At 30.9% G+C, this 21,226-nt stretch overlaps 9 protein-coding genes across 9 annotated transcripts, besides 9 other annotated features; 7 read left to right on the top strand and 2 right to left on the bottom strand.

Moving 5' to 3' along the window:
- Positions 1-210: 210 nt before the first annotated feature.
- TA02735 (SfiI-subtelomeric fragment related protein family member, putative) lies at positions 211-816 on the top strand (the record flags this gene model as incomplete). Its single annotated transcript, XM_949634.1, has 1 exon — positions 211-816. One exon carries the CDS (start codon positions 211-213, stop codon positions 814-816), a length of 606 nt encoding a protein of 201 aa, XP_954727.1.
- Positions 817-1,260: 444 nt separating this feature from the next.
- Positions 1,261-1,320: a sequence feature (Signal peptide predicted for TA02740 by SignalP 2.0 HMM (Signal peptide probability 0.965, signal anchor probability 0.019) with cleavage site probability 0.925 between residues 20 and 21).
- TA02740 (Theileria-specific sub-telomeric protein, SVSP family, putative) lies at positions 1,261-2,838 on the top strand (the record flags this gene model as incomplete). The annotated part of the gene is made up of 1 exon (XM_949633.1): positions 1,261-2,838. One exon carries the CDS (start codon positions 1,261-1,263, stop codon positions 2,836-2,838), a length of 1,578 nt encoding a protein of 525 aa, XP_954726.1.
- A 272-nt stretch (positions 2,839-3,110) lies between these two features.
- Positions 3,111-3,170: a sequence feature (Signal peptide predicted for TA17535 by SignalP 2.0 HMM (Signal peptide probability 0.951, signal anchor probability 0.026) with cleavage site probability 0.914 between residues 20 and 21).
- TA17535 (Theileria-specific sub-telomeric protein, SVSP family, putative) lies at positions 3,111-5,564 on the top strand (the record flags this gene model as incomplete). Its single annotated transcript, XM_949632.1, has 1 exon — positions 3,111-5,564. The coding sequence occupies one exon, from the start codon at positions 3,111-3,113 to the stop codon at positions 5,562-5,564; it is 2,454 nt and encodes an 817-aa protein (XP_954725.1).
- A 307-nt stretch (positions 5,565-5,871) lies between these two features.
- Positions 5,872-5,931: a sequence feature (Signal peptide predicted for TA17540 by SignalP 2.0 HMM (Signal peptide probability 0.965, signal anchor probability 0.019) with cleavage site probability 0.925 between residues 20 and 21).
- On the top strand, positions 5,872-7,602 carry TA17540 (Theileria-specific sub-telomeric protein, SVSP family, putative; the record flags this gene model as incomplete). Its single annotated transcript, XM_949631.1, has 1 exon — positions 5,872-7,602. One exon carries the CDS (start codon positions 5,872-5,874, stop codon positions 7,600-7,602), a length of 1,731 nt encoding a protein of 576 aa, XP_954724.1.
- A 541-nt stretch (positions 7,603-8,143) lies between these two features.
- Positions 8,144-8,203: a sequence feature (Signal peptide predicted for TA17545 by SignalP 2.0 HMM (Signal peptide probability 0.891, signal anchor probability 0.087) with cleavage site probability 0.866 between residues 20 and 21).
- On the top strand, positions 8,144-9,394 carry TA17545 (Theileria-specific sub-telomeric protein, SVSP family, putative; the record flags this gene model as incomplete). Its single annotated transcript, XM_949630.1, has 1 exon — positions 8,144-9,394. The coding sequence occupies one exon, from the start codon at positions 8,144-8,146 to the stop codon at positions 9,392-9,394; it is 1,251 nt and encodes a 416-aa protein (XP_954723.1).
- A 794-nt stretch (positions 9,395-10,188) lies between these two features.
- On the bottom strand, positions 10,189-11,922 carry TA17550 (Theileria-specific sub-telomeric protein, SVSP family, putative; the record flags this gene model as incomplete). Its single annotated transcript, XM_949629.1, has 1 exon — positions 10,189-11,922. The coding sequence occupies one exon, from the start codon at positions 11,920-11,922 to the stop codon at positions 10,189-10,191; it is 1,734 nt and encodes a 577-aa protein (XP_954722.1).
- Positions 11,860-11,922: a sequence feature (Signal peptide predicted for TA17550 by SignalP 2.0 HMM (Signal peptide probability 0.981, signal anchor probability 0.017) with cleavage site probability 0.579 between residues 21 and 22).
- Positions 11,923-12,244: 322 nt separating this feature from the next.
- TA17555 (Theileria-specific sub-telomeric protein, SVSP family, putative) lies at positions 12,245-13,930 on the bottom strand (the record flags this gene model as incomplete). Its single annotated transcript, XM_949628.1, has 1 exon — positions 12,245-13,930. The coding sequence occupies one exon, from the start codon at positions 13,928-13,930 to the stop codon at positions 12,245-12,247; it is 1,686 nt and encodes a 561-aa protein (XP_954721.1).
- Positions 13,841-13,894: a sequence feature (1 probable transmembrane helix predicted for TA17555 by TMHMM2.0 at aa 13-30).
- Positions 13,841-13,930: a sequence feature (Signal anchor predicted for TA17555 by SignalP 2.0 HMM (Signal peptide probability 0.004, signal anchor probability 0.714) with cleavage site probability 0.004 between residues 30 and 31).
- A 1,201-nt stretch (positions 13,931-15,131) lies between these two features.
- Positions 15,132-15,206: a sequence feature (Signal anchor predicted for TA17560 by SignalP 2.0 HMM (Signal peptide probability 0.319, signal anchor probability 0.674) with cleavage site probability 0.117 between residues 25 and 26).
- Positions 15,132-15,915, top strand: TA17560 (uncharacterized protein; the record flags this gene model as incomplete). The annotated part of the gene is made up of 2 exons (XM_949627.1): positions 15,132-15,548; positions 15,607-15,915. The coding sequence occupies 2 exons, from the start codon at positions 15,132-15,134 to the stop codon at positions 15,913-15,915; spliced, it is 726 nt and encodes a 241-aa protein (XP_954720.1).
- Positions 15,144-15,212: a sequence feature (1 probable transmembrane helix predicted for TA17560 by TMHMM2.0 at aa 5-27).
- Positions 15,916-17,397: 1,482 nt separating the features above from the next.
- On the top strand, positions 17,398-20,910 carry TA17565 (SfiI-subtelomeric fragment related protein family member, putative; the record flags this gene model as incomplete). The annotated part of the gene is made up of 1 exon (XM_949626.1): positions 17,398-20,910. The coding sequence occupies one exon, from the start codon at positions 17,398-17,400 to the stop codon at positions 20,908-20,910; it is 3,513 nt and encodes a 1,170-aa protein (XP_954719.1).
- Between the last annotated feature and the right edge of the window lie 316 nt (positions 20,911-21,226).

The following is a 21,226-nucleotide window of genomic DNA, read 5'->3' as shown; positions in this document are numbered from 1 at the left end:
TTTTGTGATAATTCAGTTTCATTGAACTGGTGAATTATATACATAGCAAATGGTGTAACAACTGGATTTTATAATCAAATTATTATTTTCATTTAAAATACTTGAATCTAATTTAATTATGTAATTATTTGATTTTTATAGATCTATTAATTATGAGATGTTACCACAATTATAGATCTATATGTCAAAATTGGAATTACAAATAATAAAATGTATTCAGAACAAGTTGAAAGTTATAAATCTGTTGAAACATCAATCCCTTGTATAAATAACATAATAAAAATAAAAAAACAAAATGAACCTAAATTAGTGGAATTAAATATTGATAACCCTAAATTAACTCCAGAATATAAATATATATATAAAGATGGTAAAGTTGAATATATAACTATGTCTGATTACGCATTCAACAAGGTAACTAAGGGTAAAAAAGTTATTTGGGAATCGCAAAATAATGAATTTGGATCCAAGGTATTGATTAGTAGTTATAATAATGAAGAATACGTGACAATTTTCTTTACAAGAAAAAATTTTAAAGTTTTTAAAACATGTGGAAAAGAAATCTATGAAATTCCTACGGATATTAATAGTCATTCAAAAGTACACACATTTGATGAGATCTGCTCTAATTGTCAGATAAATTCAAGTATTGAACTGTATACAAAAGATAATGAAGGTAAAAATGTTTTGATGCCCATTGATATGTATAATGTTGAATATAATGAAGATTTCGGAATATATACATTTAAAAGAGATAGTAAGTGTAGTATGATTAAATTTGGAAATTGTGTAATTTGGGAGTGTGAAAAAAAATAATTTATGATTAATGACTCAAAAATTAACTGATGAATAATAAAAATGGAAAAAATATACATAATTTTATATAAATCATTCAATTTGATATTTTAATAAAATAAGTTATAATTTTTTATATATCTATTGGACAACCTATTAAATATTGAATATATAAGATTTACTGATAAGATTTCATAGTGCAAATTTATGGGATTACAAATTATTCTAATTTTTAAAAACTTTATATTTTAAAAAGAGTTTTAAAGAAGATTTTATCAATTATAGAAATTGCACACCTGAAATATCTGTTTAGTGTGTAATTTTTTGTAAATGAAACTTTTAAATTTAAATATATTAGAGCTCCATGTAATTACATATTTTTATTTATTATATAATATTTGTTGAATTGACAATGTTAATTTTGAGATCCCCCATGAATAGAAATTTATTCAAACTCTATTAATTATGAGATATAAGACATATTTGTATATATCATTATTCATACTAATTGGATATGTGAGATGTGCAGATAAACCTACCCCAGATGATGATGAATCTTACACATTTGATGTATCATCAGATGACGAAGATAAAAGTTATAATTTTGAAGTATCATCAGATGACGGAGATGATAGCTATAATTTTGAAGTATCATCAGATGATGGAGATGAAAATTATAATTTTGAAGTATCAACACCACTAACTCATCGTATTTATCAACCTACACCACATCCACAACATACACAATATGAACAGTATCCACAGCCTACACAACCCACTGTGTCTAGTCAGCCACCAATTTATCAAACACCGGAACAGCATTATCCAGAATTTCAAACACAACCAGGATATCAACGTCAAGGTCCTTATGAACAGTATCCACCATTTCAACCATATCAACCAATACAACATTATGTACCTCCAACAGATCAATCTGTACAACCTACACAACAACTCACTGAACCTACTCCACTAGTTCAACCGTATCAACCTGTACCTTATGAACAACCAGAATCTCAGTATCAACCACAACTTACTGAACCACCTACACAACAACAACCTCAATATCAACCACAACCTCAATATCAACAATACCAACCATACCAACAATACCAACCATACCTACCTTATCAACCATATCAGCCACCTCAGCCACAACCTCAATATCAACAGTATGAACCATACCAACCTTACCCACCTGCTCCTTATGTACAGTATCCACAACCTACACAACCATATGGACCTACTCCACAATATCAACCTTACCAACCATACCAGCCTCCAATGGATCAATCTGCACAACCTGAATCAGATGAACCTGGTGATAGATCAGATGAACCTGGTGATAAGCGAGATAAGCGAGATAGGTCAGGAGATGAAGAAGAACGACCTAGTAAAAGAAGAAAGATTAGAGCACCTAGAAGATGTAAAGAAGTCAAATTCTTAAAGAAGAATCCTGAAGGAAATCTGATTGAAATGATAAGAAATGATTATAATATTAGATATAATGATAGAGATAAATTCAAATGTGACTTTAAGGTAAATCTTGAGGGAATTGTCTGTGACAGTCATGTTATTTATGAACATTTAGAAGGAACTCCCTATTGTTCCACATTAACCCACAGCAAAAGAAATGACATTTTTGTCATAAATAATCTTTCTATATTTATATTAATTAAGAGAACTGAAGATTCATGGAAAACAACTGTAAAAGAACTTCCAAGTAATATCAAGTTGTATGGCGAAGATTCTGAGGGTTCTGAAATTGATTTGAAAAGAGAAGATTATTCTGTTAGTTTTACTTCACATGGATCTTTTAAATATTTAATTTCACCAGATAAAAGGTGTACTAAAATTATAGTTGAAGGCATAGTTGTTTGGGAAAAAACTGAAGAATATGGGCATCCAATAGCAATTTATGTTACTCCTAGATTGGATGTTTTAATTAACTTTAACGGATATAACATATTGTTAGGAAGGAGGTCTACTAGATATAAATTGGTTTCCAAAAAAAATAGTACGGGAAGAGCTAAATATACCTAAATTTATCTTTACATATAATATCATAGTATTATTCGTATATTTATTATAATTTTTTAATATGATTAATATATATAATAAATATTTATACAATATAATTAATTTATTTATATAATTAATTGATGGAACTCATTTTTAAATGAATTTACATTCTTCATTAACATAACTGATATATATTTAAAATTTTATAATTAACTCTATTCGGTAGTATTTTATATACTGTAAATAATTTTGAGATCCCCCATGAATAGAAATTTATTCAAACTCTATTAATTATGAGATATAAGACATATTTGTATATATCATTATTCATACTAATTGGATATGTGAGATGTGCAGATAAATCTGATGAAGATACATTTGATCCATCAATTCTCAATAATTTGACTCTAGTACCATATAGTGATAGCGAAGATGAAGATGATAATTTTAATATAACTGGTGGAATCCAAAATAATAATCATCCTCAATCCCACCCTCAACAACCTGATCAACAGCATCAATCTCAACCTGAACCTATTCAATATCAACCTACACAACAACCTTCAACAGAACCACCTCAATATCAACCTCATCAACCAATTCAACATACACAGCCAATACCAGTACCACCTCATCCACAACCTCAATATCAACAGTATGAACCAATACCTTATATACCATACCAACCAGAACTACAACAACCTCCGTATCAACAATATCAGCTTGAATCATATCAACAGTATGGAACCGGATATGGACCAGAACAACCTACACCTCAGTATGGACCTTATGGACCTCAACATCAACCTCAGTATCCAGGACATCAACCCCAACAATATTATCCTGAACCATATAAACAACAACCTCAACCAATACCACCAATAATACAAATACCACAAGATGGATATCAACCAGTATTACGACCACAACTAGAACAGTATGGAACAGGATATGGACCAATACCAATTCAACAACCACAGGTACCTCCACCACAAATACCTGTGACTATACGAATACCTGATCCATATGAAGCACATGTACCAATACAGCAACCACTTTATCAACCACCTCATATACCTATACCAACACAACCACCTCATATACCTATACCAACACCTATTCAACCAATACCTCAGTATGGACCTTATGGACCAATTCCACAACCTTTTCAGCCATATCAAGAACCTCAACCACCAATTCCAATTCCTCATCCACCAATTCATATACCAGAACAACATATTCATCCACAGCCACAAATTCAACAACCTTATGGACCTCAATATCAACCACAACCACCAATTCAACTACCTTATGGACCTACTCCACAAATACCAGAGCCTATACCTCATCGACCACATTTACCTCATCAACCAATATCAATTCATCAACCATATGGACCTCAACCACCTCCTCAAGGACCTACATCACAACAATATCCAGGATATCCAATACCTTATCAACCTAGACAACCTCCACCAGATCAAGGACATCAACACCCTATTCCAATTCCACCAATAAGATTTACTTCTTGTGGACCTCCTAGATTTAGACCACGACAGCCAATTCCACAAATCAGATTAACTACTTACGGACCACCTAGATTTAGACCTAGAGGAATACCAGGACCTATAATTCAGAGACCAACTTATATGCCAACAAAAGAACATAAACCAAGTCATCTACATATTAGACATCCTATACACATACTAAAACGACAAGGTCAAAGAACTCAAACTACTACTCAAGGAACTACTGATGGAACAAATAAAATAACTGAGACTGAAACTCATACTGAAGAAACTCAAGACTCTACACAACAAGATCCTACTCCTGAAGACTCTAAAGAAGAACAGACTGAAGAATCTACACATGATGAGTCTAAAGACTCTACACAACATACTCAACAACCTCAACAGGAACCAACTCAACAAACTACACAACCTACAGAATTAGAACCAGAAACTATTCCAGTAGAGGTTGGATCGGATGAAGAAGATGAACCTCCAGAACCTGGAGAACCTGGAGATGGAGACCAAGTACCAGATCAACCTGAAGAAGAACCAGGAGAAGTTGAAGATGAAGAAGATGAAGAAAAGGATAAAAAAGAAAAAAAAGAAAAAAAACCTAAAAAAATAAAAAAATGTAAAGACATCAAATTCTTAAAGATGAATGAGGAAGGTAATCTAAGTAAACTAGAAAAAGAAGAATACGTTATTACAACTAATGATTCAAATTTGGTTAAATTTAAACTCTTAGTAGATGTTGAACAAGTACTTTGCGACTATGAAAGAGTGTATGAACAAGTACCAGGAAAACCTTATCCTAAAACAGTCACATATAACAAACAAAATTCTCTATTTATTATTGTTAGTTCTGGAGGATTTGTTTTAATAAGAAACGAAGATGGTAAATGGAAATATAAGAGGTCAAGAAATCTTCCAGAATACGTTAAATTCTATACCAAAAATGAATTAGGTGAGTTAATACAGATTGGTGATGAAGGTTTGAATATAGATGCAACTCCGAGTGGATCATTTAGATATAAATTCAACCAAGATGTAAAATGTTGTAAAATTATGATAAAAGACATGAATGTTTGGGAAAAAACTGATGATGATGTTGTTTATCCCTTGTCAGTATCTATCACTGATAATTTAAAAGTTATTGTATATTATAAAGATTATCATAGTTTATTCGCTAGGGCCGAAAGAAAATATAAGCATATTTTTAATAAAGAAAATAATTGAATTAAGAACATTAGCAGGTTCAATTAATTTAACAATAATCTAGATATAAATTGTGAATTAATTTTTTAATATGATTAACATATATAATAAATATTTTTTTAAATATAATTAATTTATTTATACAATTTATTTGATTTATTTATATAATTAATTGATGGAACTCATTTTTAAATGAATTTACATTCTTCATTAACATAACTGATATATATTTAAAATTTTATAATTAACTCTATTCGGTAGTATTTTATATACTGTAAATAATTTTGAGATCCCCCATGAATAGAAATTTATTCAAACTCTATTAATTATGAGATATAAGACATATTTGTATATATCATTATTCATACTAATTGGATATGTGAGATGTGCAGATAAACCTACCCCAGATGAAGATGATGAAGATACATTTGATGTATCAGATCTAACTGAATTTATTGACCAACAACCTTCTTTCCAGATTAATATTGAAAATATACCTTATCAAAATTATCAACAATTAACAAGGTCTGCTTATCAAATTATTACACAAGAAAAAGAACAGAAAGAACCTCTTGATTTATCAAAAAAAGACAAACAGCCTACACAACCTCAAACTAGTAAGACTCCTGAAACTGGACAACCTACTCATCGTATTTATCAACCTACACCAATTTATCCTACACCTCAACAACCTTATCAGATTGGACAAACAGGAGCATTTAGACCATATCAACGTGAACTAGCAAGTTATCAAATACCTCAAGGTCCTTATCAACTACCTCAAGGTCCTTATCAACTACCTCAAGGTCCTTATCAACAATATTTACCTTATGGTACTTATAAACCAGCAGGTGGTTATGGTACACAACAACCTCAAGGTCCTTATGAACAGTATCCACCATTTCAACCATATCAACCAATACAACATTATGTACCTCCAACAGATCAATCTGTACAACCTACACAACAACTCACTGAACCTACTCCACTAGTTCAACCGTATCAACCTGTACCTTATGAACAACCAGAATCTCAGTATCAACCACAACTTACTGAACCACCTACACAACAACAACCTCAATATCAACCACAACCTCAATATCAACAATACCAACCATACCAACAATACCAACCATACCTACCTTATCAACCATATCAGCCACCTCAGCCACAACCTCAATATCAACAGTATGAACCATACCAACCTTACCCACCTGCTCCTTATGTACAGTATCCACAACCTACACAACCATATGGACCTACTCCACAATATCAACCTTACCAACCATACCAGCCTCCAATGGATCAATCTGCACAACCTGAATCAGATGAACCTGGTGATAGATCAGATGAACCTGGTGATAAGCGAGATAAGCGAGATAGGTCAGGAGATGAAGAAGAACGACCTAGTAAAAGAAGAAAGATTAGAGCACCTAGAAGATGTAAAGAAGTCAAATTCTTAAAGAAGAATCCTGAAGGAAATCTGATTGAAATGATAAGAAATGATTATAATATTAGATATAATGATAGAGATAAATTCAAATGTGACTTTAAGGTAAATCTTGAGGGAATTGTCTGTGACAGTCATGTTATTTATGAACATTTAGAAGGAACTCCCTATTGTTCCACATTAACCCACAGCAAAAGAAATGACATTTTTGTCATAAATAATCTTTCTATATTTATATTAATTAAGAGAACTGAAGATTCATGGAAAACAACTGTAAAAGAACTTCCAAGTAATATCAAGTTGTATGGCGAAGATTCTGAGGGTTCTGAAATTGATTTGAAAAGAGAAGATTATTCTGTTAGTTTTACTTCACATGGATCTTTTAAATATTTAATTTCACCAGATAAAAGGTGTACTAAAATTATAGTTGAAGGCATAGTTGTTTGGGAAAAAACTGAAGAATATGGGCATCCAATAGCAATTTATGTTACTCCTAGATTGGATGTTTTAATTAACTTTAACGGATATAACATATTGTTAGGAAGGAGGTCTACTAGATATAAATTGGTTTTCAAAAAAAATAGTACGGGAAAAGCTAAATATACCTAAATTTATCTTTACATATAATATCATAGTATTATTCGTATATTTATTATAATTTTTTAATGATTAACAAATATAATAAATATTTATACAATATAATTAATTTATTTATACAATTTAATTAATTTATTTATATAATTAATTGATGGAACTCATTTTTAAATGAATCAACTTTAATATATTATTAAATAAGACAAAATTTAAATATTATTAATACTTTGAGATCTATTGTATTTAAATTCCATATGTATTCAATTTAATAATCTATTATTGAATAATATATTAATTAGAGTATATAAATGTTATATTTAAAATTAAATGAAAATTGATCAAAATATTAAATTTTCTATTAATATGATAAATATCTGTTATATCCATATTACATATTGATCTTATTATTTTTTATAAAAACACCCTACTTTAAAATATTTTATAGATTATACACACATTAGATTTGACTTAATTAATTTGATTTTATATATCCCTTTATATTTTTGTAATTTATTATAGATCCCCTTTAAATAAAATTTATCTGTATTATATAACTATGAAATGCAGAATATATACATTTTTAATATTGTTTATACAAATTGGATATGTATATTGTGCTGATCAACCAAATGATAAACAAAGTAACACAGATATAACTACTGGAGATGAAAGTGATTATGAAGAAGATAATTATCAGGTAACAGAAAATACTGGACAATTTGGTCAAGAAGAAGAACCACTACCTATTAAAGAAGAACTTGGATCAGATGAAGAAGAACAAGGAGAACAAGGAGAACAAGAAGAACCTCTTGATTTATCAACAAAACACAGACAACCTTATGAACCTACTCAACCATCTGAAACTGAACCTACACAGCCTAGTCAACCAGAACCACCTCAATTTCAACCTGGTTATCAACCAGCACCACGTTATCCTCTACCTCAACCATATCCCAGATATTATTATCCAGGGTATCCACCTTATGGACCTTATCAACCATATCCCAGATATTATTATCCAGGGTATCCACCTTATGGACCTTACCAACCTTATGGACCTTACCAACCTCGACCTATAGCACAACCTCCTCAACCTAGACCTACACAACCTACTGTTCCTAGTCAACTACCACATACAAAACCTAGTAAAATTCCAGTACATGTTCGACAAAAACCACTTTCAAAAGTTTGTGAAATAGTCACATTAGTTAAGAAAAATAGTTATGGTAAATTGGTTCCAATGAAGGATGGAGACTACAAAAGGACACATACTGATTCTGTTAAAATAAAATTTAAACTCCACGCAAATCTTGAAGAAGTACTTTGTGACGGTGATATAGCTTATATTCATTCACCTGGAAAACCTTATCCGTCATCAATAATCCAAAAAAAACGAATTAAAGAATTTATAATTAGAAGTGGTGATGAATTATTCATAGTCAAGCTGATTAATAAGAAATGGGTAAGAAATGATGCTAAAATTCCACAAAATTTTGAAATTTTCACAAAAGATTCTGAAGGTAATGAAGTTCCAATACCTTTAAATAAATGTCATGTTGATGTGAGTTATTTCCAATCTTTTAAATTCACTTTTAAAAAAGGTGTAAAATGTCATAAGATTATAGTCAATGGAAATTTAGTTTGGGAAAAAACCGAAGGTGATGAGTACCCTATGGCATTTTCTATTACCTGTAAAGAAAATGTTGTAATTATATTCGATAAAAATATTTATGTATATAAAAGAAAAACTGAAGGGTATGTATTTTCACACCTCACACCGAGACGAAGACGTAGTAAAGATGAATGACAAACTGAATATTTTTTACTATACACATTATATATATTTGATATACACTTGTAATTAGTATATTCTAATGGTATAAGATTAATACATATATTTAAAGTAAACATAATTATTAGTTCCAAGCCTCAGATTTTGTTATTATTCGTAATGTGATTTAACTATCCATATGTAAATTATGTTATTAAAATTAATTAACAATAAAATGAGAATATTATAAATAAGTTTGTGTATATCAATTATAGCATAAATGATACAAAATGTTCGTTAAAATAAACAAAGTATCATAAGTACATTGATAATTGTCCATTAGCTGAGTATTTTAGTGTTATTATTTTATTATAAATAATATAGGTTGAATAATATAATTACTAAAAGTTATCCTATAGCATAAGTATTGTAGTATTTAATAAATATGTTACTAAATGAATATAAAGAGCATAAGTATCTCTACATATATTATTATTAGCTCAAGTATATGTTTCTGGTGAATTATTGATTAGTTATGTATCAAAAGAGACTAGATAGGTATAATCATTATTCTAATCATTTTAGTTGACTGATTTTTTATTTAGAAGTTTGATTATTTGGATCAGTTTCATCTCATTATGTGTTATTTAACTCTGTTTGTACCACTTCAGTTTCAACTTCAATAAAACCATTGAATTAAGATAACTATGTAAACTAACTATGTAAACTATTGACTATGAAACTATTCTGTGATATGATATTAAAATGTTATTAAAGTCTTTAGATTCTTGAAACATATTTAAGTATATGATTAAGTGTAATTTCTTAACTTAGTTTTCTTTTTTTAGTTGATCACTTGTAATAGGATGTGCTGGCATATATACATTACCTCTTCTTGTATATTTGTAAATGTAATCTTTAAATAATATATAAAATTCATATTTCAGGTTAATATAAAAACATATGGGATAATCTTCATTATTCTTTTTTTCCCAAACTAAGTGTTTACTTAATGTGATTTTACTACACTTTACACCATCTTTAATTGTGAATTTATAAGAACCTTTATCACCAATCTCAATGGTATAGTTTTCACTACTCAGCTTCATAACATTTCCATAAGAATCTTTTGTGTATAGATGAACCATTGGTAAAAATTTATGACGAAATACTTTCCAAAAATTATTTTTATAGTTACATACATACATCCCTTCTACATTTTCTAATATAAAATTATGTCTCATTTTGTTATAAATCAGTGATGAAGTTCTTCTGTTTCTTACTCTATGCTTATATACACTCTCACCGTCACAAAGTACTTCATCAAGTGTTGGTTTGAATATATATTTGACACTATAATCATTTTCATAAACAATTTCATAATCCTTTTCAGTCATTGGAATCGCGTTTCCATAATTATCCTTCTTTAAGAATTTGATATCTTTACATTTTTTTATTTTTTTAGGTTTTTTTTCTTTTTCATTATCTTCACCTTCTCCATCTCCAGGAGGTTCATCTTCTCCTTGATCTTCATCATCATCTGATCCAACTTCTACTGGAATAGTTTCAGGCTGTAACCCAGCTGGTTCAGTAGTAGGTTGAGTAGGTTCTTGAGTAGTAGTTTGAGTTCCTTGACCTGGTCGTTTAAGTATGTGTATAGGTTGTCTAGATTGTGTTGGTGGTTCTGTAGTCGTATATCTAGGTTTAGTGTGTTGACCACGAGTTCTTAATTGCAAATTTGAAAAACGTGGTATTGTTTCTGCATAACGTGGTTTGTGCTGTTGATATTTTTTACGACTTGAGTGAGATTGTTGAGGTTCATGAGGTTGATATTGTGGAGGTTGAGGTTGATAAGGACCATGTGGTTGAGTAAATTCTGTTTGAGGTCCATATGGTTGTGTAGGTTGTGGATACTGTACATAAGGAGCAGGTGGATAAGGTTGATATTGTTCTGGTCCATATCCGGGATAATATGGTTGTTGTTGTGGCTGAGGTGGTTGATAAGGTTGATAAACAGGTTGAGGTTGATATCCTTGAGGAGGTTCATAGCCTGTATAACCTGGTGGAGTAGGTTGTGTATACTGTTCATAAGCTGTATATGGCTGAGGTATAGGTTGGTATTGTCCATATTCAGGATATTGATATCCTTGTTGATAAACAGGTTGAGGTTGATAATGAACAGGTTGATAAGGTATAGGCTGATATCCATACTGAGGTTGTTGTGGTTGTTGAGTAGGTTGATAAGGAACATGTGGTTGATATTGATGTGGTTCTGTTTCTGTTTGTATTCCTACATCCTTAACAGGTTCATTCTGAGTTTCAGTCTGTCCATCAGTAGTTTCTTCAGTTATAGTTTCAGTCTGAGTAGTTTCAGAAGTAGTTGTTACCTGAAAATTATCTTCATCATCACTATCACTATAATCTACTAAAGATAATCCTCCAATTTTTGGAAGATTATCTTCACTAGAGTTAGAACCCTGTGTGTTAGTAGGTTTATCTGAACATCCAGAGTATCCTATTAATAGGAAAATTAATACGTGAATTATTAAGCGGTAACTTTTCATTATATTAATTATGTATATTCAGTGGGGGATCTGAAAATATATCAATATCATATAATTATAATATTATTATAAATGTAACTGATGTATAATCATCTTGAGTATTAATGAAAAATATATACAAAATAGTTTAGTAAAAAATTAAACATAAATTTAATATATTGAATTAAGATCGATTTTATGATTTGAGAAATTATAACAAAACCATTTTTAAATTTATACCAACTGTTTATTAGGAACAATATGAATGTTAGATTGAAATATTAGATTATAATATTAGATTGAAATATTAGATTATTTAGTCATATTCTTGATGAGAATTCATTTATCTTGGGTATCCCTTTGTTCTATTATTTCTAACGTGTCTTAAATAAAATTTTCCATTTCTTCTTTCATAAAAACAAACATATCCTTTGAAATAAATCATAAATGTTATTTTAGGACCATAGCATATTGCCATAGGATGACCTCTCTTAATCCTTTTATCCCAGACTAGTTCATTATAATATTCAACTCTGGTACAATTTAATGAATCAACATCATATTTAAATGATCCAGTTGAAGTTATATCAATATTGTATTGTTTTGGAGTCAGTTCAATGTAATTCCCTTGATCATCTTCTTTGAGTATTTTTATAAAGTCTGGAATTTTTTTAGTTTTTACTAACCATCTGTCATGTAAATATCTGATTAAAAGAAAATCTGTTGTTAATTGAATAATGAAAGTTCCTATAAATTTACTGTATTTTAATGATACAGCATATTCCGTTCCAATATGAGTATAAACTATCTCACCGTCACAATAGACTATTTCTAGATTAGTTTTGAATGAATATTTAATCGTAGCCTTTACGTCGTAATCTATGTCAAAATCATAATTATTCATTTCAACAAAATTTCCCATTTCATCTTTCTTAATAAAAGTAATTTGTTTACATATTTTACTGTGTTCAGGTTTTTCCCTAATAGTATCAGCTTGTTTATATCCTGGTTTCAGAGGTTTCATAGGTTCTAGTTCCTGTTCTGGTTCTGGTTCTGGTTCTGGTTCTGGTTCTGGTTTAACTATAGTTTCAGTTATTTTACCATGACGTGGAGTTGGTCTATTATGTTTATAACTATGATGTGGGTGTTTTGGTTCATTAAGCTTAGTCGTTTCAGTAGTTTCATCTTCAGTTAGTAATGATTCTGGTTGACTAACAACTGGTTCATAGTCTTTTTCAAATATACCTTGAACTCCAGATTCATTAGTTTCTACAGTTGTTTCTGTTACCTCAAAATTATCTTCTTCTGGAGATTCTGATTCAGATTCTAGTTTCTCCACAGGATTAGGCTGTGGTTCAGCTGGTTCTGGTACATATGATTGTGTAGGTTGTATATGTGGCATTGGTTGTGGTTGTTGATATTGATGTGGTTCAGGGTAATATGGTTGAGGTTGATATCCTGAATACTGTGATTGATATTGAGGTATATACTGTTGATACTGAGGTGTAGGTTGTATTGGTTGATATCCTGGTCCATACTGTTGATAAGGTCCAGGATATTCTGGTTCAGTATTCTTAGGCTGTGGTTCTGGATGAGCTGGTATATATTCCAGATGAGTAATTGGAACTAATCTGTATTTTCCATCTTTACCAGGATCATGTTCTATTAAATAATATTTTCCATCCTGTGGAGTAGGTTGATATTGAGTAGCTGGAGATTCATCTGGACTTTGATACTCTGGAGGAGTATGATCATCAGTAGGCTGTTCTATGTATCCATGACTAGTAATCTGTCCAAGTCCATGTAGCAAAATATTATCAGAAACTACAGTATCGCCAGAAGTTTCATGATCTTCAATTAGACTTTCCAATTCTCTTACAACTGTGTCAAAGTTGTTATCATCTGCGTTATCATCTAGTTTATCATCTGGTTTGTCAGAGCAGTGTGTGTAATAAATTAATATAATTATTAATCCATATGTGTATATTACACATCTTTGCATTGAGTAATTAGTATAGGCTTGATCCATGGGGGATCTGGAAATTATGAGTTTACAGATTTAACCGGAATAATAGATAATATTTATTTAATTTTCATTATATTAATGTTAATATAAATATCCAAAATTAGATATCAGTTTGTTAGTATCAAATATCAGTGATGTGTATAAGAGTTGTCTAGGTGGTTGAAAGGATGAATAGGAAGGTCTTGTATTTAGGTATAAATTGTAAGAAGGTCATATGAAGAATATAGATGAGAAGTTAAAGAAACCGTAGTGTAGTATCTATATGGAGTTATGTGGAACAAATTATTATAAGCAATAATACTAATCACAAACTAATCCCTTAAATAACTAATCACTAAATTAAAAATTGGTAATAAATTAAATCTAATATCATAAACTAATACAATGGTTCACAATTGAGTATAGTTAGATATGACTTGTATGGTATATTAATTTAGATGATCGGTTGGTATAATAACGGTAACACAGGGTTGACAGATACTAGTTGCAAATGTGGAAATAACTTAACGTTGTACAGAACCAGATAAAAACATAAGTATCTATATAAGTATAATCTGGTTTATAAATGTATGTTTAATTAATTATGAATTGGTTTTTAATATACTATTAAATACAAGGTTGATTATACATACAAATTTATTCAAAGAAAATATCTGGTTTATCAAATGATCTAGTGATTGGATGTGTTAGATTATTGATATGCGATTCAAATGTTAATAAATGAAAGAAATAAGTTTGATGTTTTTGATGTGAATTGAAGTGAATGTACAAGCATTAAAATGAATGTGTAATGAATTTTTGTTAAAATATAAAACAAAAAAGTAAATGAATCAATTTGTGTAGAAAAAATGTATAATTTGGTGATGTAACATAATTAATGTGTAATAGGTAAGAGAGCCATAGATTAGTATAATAGGAGTATGGAGAAATGTTAGCATGAAAATAACATAGTAAATTGGTATTAGAAATAAGATGATTATAAAGGAATTTATTCAATAAAGTAGATAGAGAGGAAATGCTTGTAGCATTTTGAGAAAGGAATCTCCCCATCGCATATTCAAAAACGGTTATTTTAACGATAAATCAAGTTGCATTCAAGCATATTGTTGACAATAAGCTTATAGATAATTTTATACTTCATCACAGCTTGATTGTATATTAAACTGATTAAATGATTCTCAACTGAGTTAGGTTATCAACCTTTATGGGAAAAGTTTCTATTATCGCATCATTAGTCGTTGGATTTGTAGCTATCTCAATCATCTGTTTGTCTGTTGGATTGATTTATAGGAATAAAAAGGCTAAAGTTGATACTCCTGCCACTGAAATTATTTGGTCCTTCCACTTAGAAAATGATTCTGACTTGAAACTTAAAGGCAATCTCGATGTTATTGACATCAACATTCTTAAAACAGAGGACTATTCCGTGGGTGCGTATAATGCTAATGTTAATAGCATTGAGCATGAATTTCCTACAGCCAAACTCACTGGATGGACTCACACATATCAAGAACCTCTCATGATACAGAAATTTGTTGTTGAATCTAATGAGGTCAACTTTTTAAAAGTTGAACCTATTTCTGGTTTCACTGTTTTCAATAATCAAGATACAGGTGACTTTGTAACAATTTGACATGATGAAATATCATGATTGGTTTACTTATGTTTTTACTTTCAAGGACGATTCCAATTGTTCCCAATTGAAGTATAAGGAAAACATTCTTTGGAGTGTTCAAGGTAACAGACTTCCTGCCAAATCTGTCTATATAAACCTGTCCATAAAATCTCTTATGATTGAGACTGGTGACTCATTATTAGTATTTATGCACTTTGATAATTGGAAGCTTATTTTAAAGTCTGGAGATGAAACTGATCCTGTTTATACCCCTGAGGCCTATACCTCTGATGAACCACAACTTCACTTACGGTATCATACATCTACCAAGACTTATGAACAGTCAAAGGAATATAGTGAATCCAAGTCTTAAAGTAATCTACGGACTCTCATAATCACAAACTCAATAACACTGCTTTTATTTTAATTCTCGGTTCCATTATTAGTGTTCTACTTATGGCTCTTATTCAAGCTCTGCATCAGATAATTCACAATTTGCATCTAACCTTTATTCACCAACATAACTGAAACTCACATTTTTGTACTATATTTAAAACTTAATTAATATTTAATAATTGAAGCTTAAAATTACTATAAATCTTAAATTCACTATTTTATAAATAAAATTTCAATCTCAGGATCTATTATTTGGATCTAACCTCAAATGCAGTGTACTATTTAATAAATTTATCTATAAATTTAAAGCCTTATTTGGCTTTATGTGATTTTATTTTAATATATTATACATACTTATTTTAACTACTAATATTAGGAGTTGACAATAGTTGTTTTATGAATTGTATGTAGATTGTCTAAATTTATTAAAACTCTCATAATAGTTTGATCTTGTCTTATACTTAACATTGTTGAACTAGTTATATTTATAAAATTCTAGACTTTGAATTAAGGTTGTAACGTCCAATCTGATATTTAGACCACATCAATTTTAGCACAATTCATAAATTATATACGATTTTTGAACATGTATAAAACCATAAATTTATTTTCCTATTAAAACTATTTTAAATCCACTTTAGTTCACTGATAGGCACTACAACAAATCCATATATACTATTGTATACTAATGTATGGTTATGTATATGTTCACTAGTATTTAGTAAAATGTTTATAAATATATATTAATAGTATATATTTTGAATTTAGTATTAAGTAATATGATTACTTAGAGTTAGTAGATATTAGGTGTATATATTGGGTTTAGCGATTATTATGTATGTTGACATTATTCATTGGTATCCATTATTATGGTTATGTTTTGTCATTAGTTAGTGTTATATTTACTGTAGATTTAAGAGATATATTAGGTACTCTAAATGTTAAGGATACTATAGGACTGTTACTAGTATTAGATTGTAATTTCTACTGAAAAAGATACTGTGTGTGTTAGTGGTAGTGACATGGAGCTACTAATAGGCTATAGAGGTAGATTGAGTATTTCTGTGATATTATATCAATATAATATAATATTACAATGAATAATATAATCAATATTGTAATCCTATAGCATAAGTATTGTAGTATTGAATAAATATGTTACTAAAGGTAATATAAAGACCATAAGTATATTGGCATTTGAATAAATATCTTATTAGTTGAATATAAATAAATTATTAATTGAATAAATAATTTGCACTAGTTATAATATCGATTTTAGTTGAATTATTAATTTAGATTTGTATCAAAAGAGACTGGTTAGGTATAATTATTATTCTCAGTATTTTTGTTTACTTATTTTTATTAAATTCTTATTAATGTTTATATTTGAGAATATGTTCTTCCCCATTGGTAAGTTCTCTGACTAAAATATGAGAATTTCTTTACATTTGTATCCTGAATGAAAAAATGGATTATAACCATAAATTTACTGTATTATATTACATTCATAAATCAATGGAATTTTGTAGAATCTCAGCCATCAAAATCAAATCCTACAACACCTAATAGTTCTGGGTCATCTTCTACGGCTACAAGTCCTACTCCGGTAACTGCTGTAACAACTGATACAATAACTCCCGTAACTCTTGACATCAGTAAGTCTAAGGATACAGATCAGTTCAATTTCAAGAAGGATGGTAATTTTAGAACATTCACTCCTAAAGATAACCATGTATTCAACAAGGTTGTAAAGAAATCCAATGATATATGGACTGCCAAACCAGATGATCACGGACTTAAGGCAGTACTCATGGGTTCTGGTAGGAATCAGAAACATCTAGCCTTACTGCTACAAAGCGGTAACTTCGTACTACTCCATAAGTGTGGTAAGAATAAGCCATGGAAGGACATCACTCAGGAAAGGAGTGATTTCTCAGATATCAAGATGTACTCCCTCGATGAAGGCACATCCAACTATCGTGAACTCACTAATACTGATTATGATCCAATAATATTCGAGTCAAGATATGGCTATGAGTTTAAAGATGGTGTCAAGTGTGTTAAGATCACATACAATGATAAGTTACTGTGGTCACACACTGATGATCCTGAGTTCGGATACCTCAAGTGTCTATATCTGGATCTTCCTAAAGACCAGTTCATTGTCACAAATCTTAAAGATCAGACAAAGCAGGTAGATATAAAGGTCACCCTTGACATAAACGCTACTCAGACCACAAATCAGTATGAGTATAGTGAAATTAATGGAGTCATTTTTTACGGTGCTAAAACTGGACACGTATTTAGTAAAGTAATGAAAGGTACCACTGACATTTGGGAGTCCAGTGATGATTTCTATAGTGCATTAGTAGTATCTAAGACTAAGGAAGGTGTTAAATACCTTGTTGTCCTATTGACTAATAAGTTGTTCACACTATTCAAACAAGAGTCTGATGGTACTTGGAAGGATATAACTTCTGATAGACATGATATTACCAAACTTAAATTCCTTGGAGAGAACGATACTGAGCTCAAGTCCTCGGACTACATAGTAACCATAGTCGATTACTCGTATAAATTCACGTTTAATACTGGAGTGAAGTGTAAGAAGATCATGTATGGTGAAGGTGATGTTTGGAAACCTAGTGATGATCCTAAGTTTTCTGAAATCAGGTCACTTCAACTTGGTCTTATTTCTAATAATTTCTATGTCCTTAATGAATCTGACTCAAACCAAGTAGACATAAAGGTCTCTTTTGATGTCAATGCTACTCAATCTACTAATGAGTTTGAATACACTGATCAGAATGGAGTCGTTACTTACAGTGTTAAGACTGGTCACCTGTTCAGTAAGGTATCTCAAGGCACCACTGTTCTCTGGGAATCCACAGATTATGTATGTGGTACCTTGGTAATGTCTAAGACTAAGGATGATGGTAAATATTTAGTCATACTCCTCACAAATGATATGTTCACATTATTCAATCTGGATGGTAATGATTGGAAAGATATCACATCTTCCAGACATGATGTCAAGAAGCTTAAGTTCTTTGGTGATAACGATGCTGAGATCAAGTCGTCTGATTACTCAGTTAGTATTGTTGATCTATCATTTACTTACCTATTCAATTCGGGAGTCAGCTGTAAGAAGGTGAAGTTAGGAGATGACGAGATTTGGAAACATACAGATGATTCTAATTTTGCAGAAATAAAGTCATTTTCACTAGGTCTTGCCTCAAACAATTTCAGTGTCATGAACTCATCTGATCAGACTAAGGAACTGAATTTTAAACCTACTAGTACTCCTGAATCACAACCAACAACTCCTTCAAGTGGAACAACTCCATCAAGTGGAACAGGTACTCCTTCCTCACAAAGTGAAACTACTCCTCCAAGTACTCCTCCAACTACAAGTCCTACTCCGGTAACTGCTGTAACAACTGATACAATAACTCCCGTAACTCTTGACATCAGTAAGTCTAAGGATACAGATCAGTTCAATTTCAAGAAGAATGGAAATATTAGAACATATACTCCTAAGCCCAATTTGACATTCAACAAGATTGTGAAAAAAGACCTGGAGATATGGACTGCCAAACCAAAAGATCACGGACTCAAGGCAGTACTGATGGGTTCAGGTAAGAAACCCAAACATCTTGCCATTCTGCTACAAAGTGACAACTTTGTACTACTCCATAAGTCTGGTAAAGGACAGCCATGGAAGGATATAACTTCTGATGTGCATGATGTCTCTAAACTTATGTTCTTTGGTGAAGGTGAAACTGATATCACTGCATCAGATTTTGAGGTTGATTTAGTAGATCTATCATATGCCTACACGTTTAAAGAAGGAATCAACTGTCGTAAGGTGAAGTTAGGTGCTGATGATGTTTGGAAACATACCGACGATACTATGTTTTCAGATATAAAGTCATTTTCACTTGGACTTGCCTCTAATAGTTTCTTTGTTAAGAACCAGTCTGATGATGTAAAGGAAATAGAATCCACTAAACCTCAATCTGAAGAACCCACCACCACCGATGAATCTACTCCTACTGAAGACTCTGAAGACTCTACTCAAACCGAAACTGAAGAGTCCAAAGAAGAATCTACCCCTACAATACCTGAACAAACGACTGAAGACTCCGCTCAAACAGAAACTGAAGAAACTGAAGACTCTACTCCAGTTACTACTCCTACTGAAGACTCCACTAAATCTGAAGACTCCACTAAACCTCAAGACTCCACTGAACCTGAAGACTCCACTAAACCTGAAACTGAAGAATCTACTCCTACTGAAAAATATCAAGATAAATCGGTTACTAAACCAGACATTACTCTTGACTCTATTGACACAAACACTAGTCATACCACAACTGAGTTTGACTACTCTAAGAGTTCTGATTTTCATAAATACAATCCTAAGCCTGGGTATGTGTTCAAGAAGGTATCTAAGAGTAACACTGATATCTGGGAATCTAAGGATGATGTCTATGGTACCCAATTGATGTATATTGAGGGTGTTAAATACCTGGTTCTCCTACTCACTGATAATACTTTCAAACTGTTCGAACTAGTTGGAAATGAGTGGAAGGATGTAACTTCTAAGAGGTATGATGTTACTAAACTCAAGTTCCTCAATGACAATGATACTCCTCTCACTAAGACAGACTATACAGTTACAATAGTAGACTTCTTTTATAGATTAAAGTTCAAAGACGGAATCAAATGTAAGAAGGTCTTGTTTGGAAATGCTGAGGTTTGGAAACATAGTGACGATCCCAAGTTTTCATCGTTGAAGTCATTTTCACTCGGTTTTGTATCAAACAAGTTCTTCGTGAAGAACCAGTCAGGACATTTTAAGAAACTAAATTTTAAACCTCATCCGGGATCTGAGTCCACTCCTGCATCTGATCTAGCCACAACCAACCTCTCCTTCAACGGAAACACTCAGAGTGTTGCTCAAAGTTAGTATCACTATCACACTAATACCAAATAAATTCACACATGTTTATATATAATCCTCGATCTGGATCTTAATACTAATGCAGTCCTCAAATGTGATCACATTGTAAAATAACTCTCATTACACTAACTATTTTAATTCACACACACCATCATTCACTATCACATTCATTAATATTTTCTCTCAAAATTGTATTCCTTCTGATGACTCTTATTTCACTATTTGAGGTAGTCCCTTAGTAGATACATACTATAGTTAGTAGTTCTAGTACCTAGGTAGTTAAGTGTGCTACTTGAGTAGTCCTTTAGTCACTCTTACTGTT

The sequence above is a fragment of the Theileria annulata genome, chromosome 3 (assembly GCF_000003225.4).
Source record: "Theileria annulata chromosome 3, complete sequence, *** SEQUENCING IN PROGRESS ***".
Taxonomy (NCBI): domain Eukaryota; phylum Apicomplexa; class Aconoidasida; order Piroplasmida; family Theileriidae; genus Theileria; species Theileria annulata.
The sequence above is the reverse complement of the archived record's forward strand: the minus strand, read 5'-3'. Positions and strand labels throughout refer to the sequence as shown.